Consider the following 9,327-nt stretch of genomic DNA (forward strand, 5'->3'; position numbering starts at 1 on the left):
TCCCCCCCTTCACCCTTCCTCTTCCATAACCCCCTGAATAAACATTCAACCTCACCCTGCATGTCGTGTCTATCCATGTTTCTGTCTTCTGCCCGCCCACCATGTGTCTCCCTGCCTGGAACCAGCCATTGCTCGGGGACCAGCAGCCATCTCTGGGCCCACTGTCTGCTGCCACATGGTCTGCCACCACTGCTCTGAGACCAGCAGCCGTCTCTGCCTGGGACTAGCTGCTCCCAGGGCCCGCTGTCTGCCGCCACATGGCCCGCCACCACCGCTCAGGCCACCACTCTGGGACAGGCAGCCATTTCTGCCTGGGACTGGCTGCTCCTAGAACCCGCTGCCTGCCACTACATAGCCCGCTACCACCATTTGGGACCTACAGCATTTCTGCTGCCTACTGCCACTAGGGGTGTTGCAGCATTTTTAAAAAAAGAATAACACCCATGCTCCCAATTTACTCAGGAGATCTTGTCTTTTTCTACTTTCTACTTCCCATGTAGATTAGATCTATGTAAGTCTCTCTTATGATCCTCATTGTTATTTAGGGTCTCTGGGATTGTGATTTGTAGGCTGGTTTTCTTTATGTTTAAAAACCACTTATAAATGAGTGCATGTGATAATTGTCTTTCTGGGTCTGGATTACCTCACTCAAAATGGTGTTTTCTAGCTCCATCCATTTTCCTGCAAAATTCAAGATGTCGTTATTTTTTTCTGTTGTGTAATACTCCCTTGTATAAATGTACTACATTTTCCTTATCCATTCTTTGGTCAAGGGGCATTTAGGCTGTTTTCAGGTTCTGGCTATGACAAACAAAGCTGCTATGAACATAGTTGAGCACATGTCCTTGTGGCACAATTGAGCATCCTTTGGATATATACCCAAAAGTGGTATTACTGGGTCTTGAGGAAGGTTGTTTCTTAATTTTCTGAGAAATCGCCACACTGACATCCAAAGGGGTAAAGGAACTTCTAAAGCAACATAAAATCATGACCCTATCATGTAAGAAGAATACTTGGGGAACCACGATGGCCATACCTCACTCACCAAAATGGAATAAAATGTCTCATTAGGCATTGCCTGGCACAAAGGGAATTTGTGTTCTATGAGGCTGCATAGATGGAAAATATACAAAGACCGAATTCCATGCCATGTAAGGAAAACTGGTGGCCAGAGTTAGTGGCTTCTCATCAAAGAATCTTCAGAAGTGGACGATGTGGTGCCAGCACCTGCAGACTGAGCTCCCCGGATAGTGGACACCCAAATGGACTTGGTTCCAGCTTCCACTTAGTTCAGAGCAGCTCTTCCTTCCGTCTGTGGTCCTCTACCTGTGACTGAATTAATTAAAAGGAATCCTGAACTTGATCCCCACTCCCACCCCACACCTTGCCAAAAACAAAAAAAAACAGACAACAGATTAGGCAGTTAGTTACCAGATGGAGTAAAGGAAAGTAGTATTTATGCAAGACCAGGACTGGCGTATAGCTCAGGGTTAAGGTGCTTGCTTAGCATGATCAAGACCCAATCCCCTCTCCTGGAAGGAACAGGAAGGGAGAGAGAGAAACGCTCAAATGTTTCATAGGGTAGGTACTTGGGAGACATCTGAGTCACTCTGACTGCCATATTTCCTGCGTGCTTGGCTCTGCTGAGTGTTTGTCTCATATCCTCTTTAAGCTGCCTGCAGGGTGGGTGTGAGCACCCTCTCCAGCTCTGGTAGCTCAAACAAGGTCACTAGCTCTTTAATGGATGAGGTCACTGGAGTTCATGTCTGTCTGCAGAGAAGCTTGGTCATTTTGCCACATAACGAGTTCACTGTACGCCAGAAGAGGAGTCCACCTTCACACGGAAAGTGACTCTAAACAGTCACTGGATGACGTGCTGAGTGCAGTGCCTGGCACATGGCAGTGTGTACGTGTGCCCGGGTCATCCTGGCAAACCAAGTTCATCTTGAGGCTCCTTCAGGGTCTGTCCAGCGTTGACACGATTCCAGTGAGTGTAGTGTATGTGTCTTGTCACCAGCACCTCCCAGCCCAGTGGGCCTGAGTGCTGAATGGGCTTGTGGGCAGGGAGGAGGAAGAGGCAGATATATGGCTGGAGTTGGCAGAGCCAGGTGATGTATGTGGCGCCTGAGGGAGCTGCACAGTGACACTCTGGATTCCAGCCGGCAAGCGTCACTCCACTGGGATCGGCGCCGAATTATTGCTCCATATGAAACCAAGGACTGATGGGAGCTTTCAGTTACAGACTGATAGCAACAGCCAAAATTGGATTGTTTGCTATTTATTTTTTTTAACTTCTGTCAAGGTCACTACTGTAACAGGAAAACACTACCCAAGCAGCAGGTATTTTTCATCCACTCTGCCCGCAAGAACATTTGCAGCCACAACTTCTGTGACGGGGCCTTACCTAGGCAGCTCTCTCCCAGGAAAGATGCCTACATTACCAGGGCCGCTTAAGACCTGGCATTTCCTTCTCAGTTTAGGATCTGCCCCCACACCCTCAGCACCCTCTGCCTGGTTACCAGTCCTCGAGCCTTTTCTAGTGCCCTGTGTCCCAGAAAGCCCCCACCCAAGCAGTCCATATTTACGTATCTTCCCCTTTCCTGAACGTCTGCACCGTCCCATCTAGCTATTAATTCTCCTGTTGTGTCTACCCTTACATTAATGTTTATGCTCACTAGATGCTGCTGCTAGGTCAGAGTCCGTGTCAGAAACAACTGGAACCTGTGTTAGGAAGCACTCTGTGGAGTCAGGATAGGCTTACAGACATTCAGAAACTTCCAGTGCACTTTCAGTGAAAAGTACAGTCATGGATGGAAGCTCTTAGCCCCGTCAAGGCATGAGGAGAGTGGTTCTTCCCAGGGAGTATTTGTGGATAGACCCTGCCACTCCTGCGTCCTGAACCATGGGCTAGGGATCATCTAGACCAGCCTTCAGTGGCCATGAGCCAGAGCAGGACCCCTGGAGCCCCAACCTCTGTAGTTTTCCCCTGCACGCTGAGGCCAGCCTCCCTGAACCATTTGCTTTTTCTCCCCAGTACATGGAGAAGCAGAGGAAGCGTGAGGCAGAAGAGCGGCGCCGCTTCCCGCTAGAACAGCGGCTAAAGGAGCACATCATCGGCCAGGAGAGTGCCATTGCCACCGTGGGTGCTGGTGAGTCCTCGGCACTGGGGGGGGTGGGGGAGTCGGGGCAGCTTGTGCTCTACCACAGAGGTGCAAGGCTGCCCCAAAGCCAGAGAGATGTGGTTTATATTCAGGGTTATCATTTGTGAAGTGCCATCTGCATGCCAGGTATTGTCTTAAGCTCTTGGCGTATTTTAGGTCATTTAGTCCTTATAGCAATGCTATGAGATGGACACCAGCAAATACCATTTTACAGAGGAACATGCTGTGGCATCTAAGAAATTTGCTCGAGGATGCTTTCCTGGGCTTGGAATCAAACTCTTGTCATCATCTGGTCCATTAGCCTACCTCCTACTTTTAAAGTGAAACATCCGAGACTCAGGGATGGTAGCTGAGCTAGAACGAGACTTCGGTTTCTATATGCCAGCCAGCCCAGAACTCAATCCCAGACTTTGAGAATGGTTTGCCAGCAGCTGCATGGCCAGATCTCAAGAAATGCCTTCTTCCCCACTGCTAACAGGCTCATTCCCATCCTAAGGGCCCCTGCCAAGCACAGCTCTCTCTCAGCAGATGTGTACACTAGGTGCTGCTGAAGGCAGGGGCCTCGCCTCTGTTCTAAATCTCAAACCCGTGCCTGTTTCAGGGTGACTTGAGGCAGGTGAAGAGGGAAGCAGTTGCTTGTACCAGACTAAACTAATTGGAGGTGGTGAGGTCCCCCTTGATACAAGTGATTCTCCAAGGAGAATCTGCACCAGCTACCACAGTTTCAGGCCTTGGTTTACACCTATGAAATCAGAATCTGGTTTTTATGATCTGCCACTGAACCAGAGTGTAACACCCTCTATCCTAAACTGTCTATGCCAGTCCTGCTAACTGGCCCCTCTAGACATATCCTGCCATTCCATACACCCAGGGTCTGTCCAGGACTCACTGCGTTCTGCCCACTAAGAAAGGAGCCATCAGGTGGGAATCCAGGCTGCCCTCTTTGGGACATTCTGGGGACACATTAGGGAGTAATTAGAAAATGGTGGCAGTTACCCCAAGACACATTGAGCCCAACTTTTTACCTCCATCATCCTCATGTATCATGGAAGCTTATGAGCCTTTCACTAGGGACCAACGCTGGCGTCCCCTATAAAAGTCAGAAGTGACCACATCTATGTCCAACTGCCACATACGGGGTAGGAGCCCCACCTGAAGGCCTAACAGAACACACCATTGCCCTCAGTGATTCAGCCGAGACTTTCTCCTGACCTCTGACCTTCACTTCTCAGCAGCCCCTCAAGCTCAGAAGCTAAAACACTTCCAGAAGCACCATTTTACAGGGGCCCTGGGATGCTGCTTTCCTCTGTGTACTTCAGCTTCTTTGGCATCACGTTTCTTGCCTTTATAGTGAAGTACCATGATCAACACCCCATGACTTTGAAGCCCATGTTTTTCTATATGCCACCCAGCCCACAATCTAGTCCCTGTCCTCAAGATGTTTTCTTGGGTTGGGTCCTGTACTCTTGAGAGCTCCATTCCCTCAAAGCCTCTCTCTGTCCTGAACTCTGCACGAGGTCAACAGTAAACTGGCTGCCAGGAAGGCCCACCCCTTGCCCCACTGTGTATAGATTGTCCCTGCTATGGCTCTGGTGACCCTACACAAGACAGTACCCTTGGGGCCCATGTTGTACAGGGCTGTGCTCTTTCTTTATTTCACTTACTGTGTACCTGCCTTCCTGAAGAGCCACTCTGAGGATGTCCTACCCCATGTTCATTCCTGTGACCAGATCCTAGAAGCTTCTGGATTCCTGGAAGAAGGAGTGAGCAGCCTAGCGGCTGTAGCTGCAAGCCTGGTCAAGCATGAGACACTTTCTACCCAGGACCCTGGCACCTCAGAACCCCAGCAGGCATAGGAGCGTGGGCAGATGTAGAGGACATTTAGACATTTCTGGATTCTCCAAGCTAGTGTCGTGTGTGTGTTTAGGACCATCTGGATGGACACAGAGCCTGGCACCCCATGGGTACCATGAGAATGGGCAGCCAGAGAAGTCCTACAGAATGAATTGATTTGATAAATGGCCATTTATTACCCTCACGAATTGGCTGAAACCAATTTCGGTCACATCAAACCCTGGTAAGTGCTGGGATATTGATTTGTGCAAAGTAATACAGTGAATTTATCAGTGTGATCCCCAGCTGCGGGGCTTCTAGCAAGGCTGGCGCACAGTTACTGCCTTACAAATGGAGGAGCTAAAGTACCAGTCCTGCAAACCAGGCCCCCAAGGCTGCTCTTGTCTGTTAGGGTCACCAGTGTTCCATGAGGTCACACAGACTACATGGGCATGGAAAGTGAGCTTCTTCCAGAACCCAGTCAAGTGATAGAAGATGGCAGACTTCCTGGGAGCTCAGCACCAGCCCCGCTCTCCTCAGAAAGGCTGTCTGCTGAGCATACCAGAACTAGGCCTCCAGTCACTAGCCTCTTAGAATATTTCCTTGGCTCCACCTCCCTTCTCTCCATGGTTCTCAGACCTAACTTCTCTTTCTTATCCTGTACAATTTTTACTGATTTCACTGCTGTGATAAAATACCTAACAAGAAGCAAACATAGAGGGTCGGTGGTGGCACATGCCTTTTATAGCAGCACTTGGGAGACAGAGACTGGCGGATCTCTGTGAGTTCGAGGCCAGTTCAAGAATACAGTCCATAATATCAGGCAAACCATGGTGACAGGAGCTTCAGGCGGTTGGTAACAGAGCAAGCAGCTATTGCTGGTGCTTAGTTCACTTTCCTTGTTACGAAGTCTGAGACCCTGCCTGTGAAATGCTACCACCACCACCACAGTTAACCTAATCTAGAAAAATCCCTGAGGCATGCCCAGAGGCTTGTCACCTAGGTGAATCTAGAACCTGTCAAGTTGACAGTGTGAACCATCACATCGTGATGCTCTGGCCTCCTCTCCTTCCCCTGGTGTTCCTGCTGGGCCAGAGTGACCTTTAGAGAACACATATCTGAACAGCACTCCCGTGCTGCAGCCTGTGAGTGTCCTTACTGTCCTAATGTGGCACAGGGGACCCACCACTGGTGCTGCTGCCCCCTCCATCACTGCCTCTGCCCGCAGCACCCACCGGCCACAGCACCCTGCCTTTGCTTTCCTTTCTGAGTCTGTCATGCTGTCCTCTCTGCCTGAAGTTCCTCCTCTGACCTTCTGCCACCTGGGGTCCGGGCCAGCCCTACACAGTGACTAACCGTCACTTCAGGCTCTGTAAGAAGAGACCAGGACGTGTTGTGTTATCCATTCCCACTCAAAGGAGGTGCTAAAGCGGTGCATGAAATTCACTTATGTGCTGTGGCCCTTTGTGCCCCTGTCAACTACTCTGAGGAGAGAAGAGAAGCAACAGCCCTGCCCTCTAGCAGCTCACAGGCATACTGGAGGGAACACTCATAAGGTTGTTAGTTACAGTGATCCTCTTTGGCCTTTGACCTCCTGAGTAGGCAGCAGGTCAGCCTGCAGATACCTGGCAGCTTCAGAACTGTGTCTGTATAGGGACATTCCCCCAGGTCCCAGCAGAGCCTCAACGTTCCCTGCACTCCCACGTGCAACTCCGTGCACCTCGGGCCTGACCACATACCCTTCCCTGGCAATGCCTTTCAGCTTTCCCTGGGCTTCCTGAGAGCAGCTGTCGTCACTTTGATGGTTTGCTGTCTTCTTCTCAGAGATCAGGACCTACCACCTGTGTCGGCTGTTTCCTGGGGTTGGGTCACAGCTGTACAAAGGTGAATGAAGATAGAGCCCATGTTGATACCGCTTGTAGACACAAGGGTGACTCTGAGCCATGAGCATCTCTGAAGAGCTGGTTCCACAGGAGATGCCATAGCATGGAACAGCTGTGTTCTCGGTTACTTTGGAAATCCTCTCACATGAGACCTAAGAACTTATCCAGAGGGGCTGGAGAAATGACTCGCCAGTTAAGAGCACTGGCTGCTCTTACAGAGGACCTGAGTTCAGTTCCCAGTACCCACATTGGGTGGCTCACAACTGCCTGTAATTCCAACTTCAGGGGTCTGACACCCTCTTCTGGCCTTCAGCTACTTGCCTGCATGGCATACACACATAAATAAAAATAAATTTAAGCCAAGCGATAGTACCGCATGCCTTTAATCCCAGCACTCAAGGGGGCAGGGGCAGGCTGATCTCTATGAGTTAAAGGCCAGCCTGGTCTACAGAGTGAGTTCCAGGACAGCCAGAGATACACAGAGAAACCCTGTCTCAAAAAAATAAATAAATAAATTTAAAAATAAAATGAATTATCAGGAAATATGAGTCAGCTAGCCAGGCTGCCCCAGAAACTTCAGTTGAATGGAAGCAGAATCCTGGGCTGAGAGGAGGCAGCTCTTTCTTCTCTTTGCTTTTTCACACATCAGAGCCTTCTTAGAATGTCCTATTCTACCTCATGCTCAAGTATGAATGCCATCCAGTCATGGATGCTCCGCCATACTCCCGGCACACCGTCCCATCCGGTCACAGGTGCTCCGCCATACTCCCGGCACACCGTCCCATCCGGTCACAGGTGCTCCGCCATACTCCCGGCACACCGTCGCATCCAGAGCCTTCAGTCTTCATGACAGTGCTTCCTTCAGCAGTGTGTGCCAAGTGAATGGTAAAGCTTGTTTGCAGAAAGGATACATAGGACTCCTCAAGGGCTTCAAAAAGAGACCAGAAACCTTTCTCCAGGGTGGCAGAAACCACCAGCAGAACTGAGTCTCTCCCAGCCACACTGTCCTCTATAAAATGGGAATTGGAGACTCGGCCTTCCTTTTTACAGTCCTAGAAATACCAAGAATTAATTTATTCAACAAACATTAAGCCATCAAACCGATGAGGGCTTAGTTGCAATAATCCCAAGAAATCAACGTGTCTAGCACCGGCCTTCCCAGAACAAATTGAGGTGGGGCACTTTCTCCTCCAGATACGAGGGCAGTTAGCAGAAGAAAACACCTTACATTGTTTTCCCATGTCTGGTTTTAATTTCCTCCTGTATGAGGCAGAGACAGTACATACGTCTTGAGATTCTTATACTGTTGAAGGATATTTAAAAATGCTGACACTAGCTGGGCATAGTGGCACATGCCTTTAATCCCAGCACTCAGGAGTTCAAAGCTAGCCTGGTCTACAAAGCGAATTCTAGGACAGCTAGGGCTACACGGAGAAACCCTGTCTCAAAGAAGATGCTGGCACCATGGCAGTTCGTGGTGGCTCCCACTTTTAATTCTAGCACTTGAGAGGCAGAGGCAGGTGGATCTCTTTGAGTTTGAGGCCTGGTCTACAGAGCAAGTTCCAAGACAGCCAAGGCTACACAGAGAAACTCTTGTCTCAAAAAACATAAATAAATAAAAAAATAAGAAAGAAAGGAAATAGAAAAACTTAAAATGCCGACCCTGACTGCTACCATTGCTCCCACTGCAGCCCCTGTTACTTTCACCCTCGTCACTGCCCTCTCTGCAGCCTTTCTTCCTGCTCTCCTGACCATTGAGTCACTTCTTCATGCAGAGCTGACAGTATATGAGTCTGTGTTCCCTGTAGAAGTGAAGAAATGGGAACTGTAAAGGAATGGGTGTTTTACTGAGTCAGGCACAAGACTCCAGGCTAGCTCCTCCTAATTCATCATCTCTACCACGCCACCCTGTAAATGAATACACACCAGAGAACTGATTGGCTGGGGCCATTTTGGTGGAATTAACCCTGAAGACTTGGTACAGATGCATCCTTCAGTGGCCTCACAGGAAAAGCCCCAGCCAGGAAAAGGCATCTAGAAGGGACAGACACAAGCAGATGTGCAGTGCATGGCCTGTAAGAGCAGAAGCACATGGTTGGAACTTGCAGAGTTGGGGCTTTTAAGGGGGCATTAGGGAGGAGCTTCTGAGTTGCCCCCACCCCTGGCACTATGGAGAGAGGCAACAGTGGGAAAAACAGGACCAGGGGACAGTGTCCTGAATGGCTGAGTGTGCAGATTGGAGGACTACAGAGAGAACACTTTGAGAGTGAGTCAGGGCTAGGAGAACTGACTCCCTTTGCTGTGCTCCTAACACAGTGTGTGCTCTTCTGATTATGTTCCTATGAACCTGAGCAGGTTTCCGTGTGTGTGTGTGTGTGTGTGTGTGTGTGTGTGTGTGTGTGTGTGTGTGTGTATTCTTATCTATAAAACAGGAATCACCTTCCCTGCCC

General features: G+C 49.6%; 1 protein-coding gene across 3 annotated transcripts in view; it reads left to right on the forward strand.

Annotated features, from left to right (window-relative positions):
- The window catches only part of Clpb (ClpB homolog, mitochondrial AAA ATPase chaperonin), a 123,929-nt gene that overhangs the window by 98,180 nt on the left and 16,422 nt on the right, over positions 1 to 9,327 (forward strand). For all 3 annotated transcript variants that reach the window (XM_005368790.3, XM_026790099.1, XM_005368791.2), the window contains exon 7: positions 3,035 to 3,149. In XM_005368790.3, coding sequence (XP_005368847.1) covers positions 3,035 to 3,149 — 115 coding nt within the window. The remainder of the gene's footprint in view (positions 1 to 3,034; positions 3,150 to 9,327) is intronic.

This window comes from Microtus ochrogaster, unplaced genomic scaffold (genome assembly GCF_000317375.1).
Source record: "Microtus ochrogaster isolate Prairie Vole_2 unplaced genomic scaffold, MicOch1.0 UNK41, whole genome shotgun sequence".
Taxonomy (NCBI): domain Eukaryota; kingdom Metazoa; phylum Chordata; class Mammalia; order Rodentia; family Cricetidae; genus Microtus; species Microtus ochrogaster.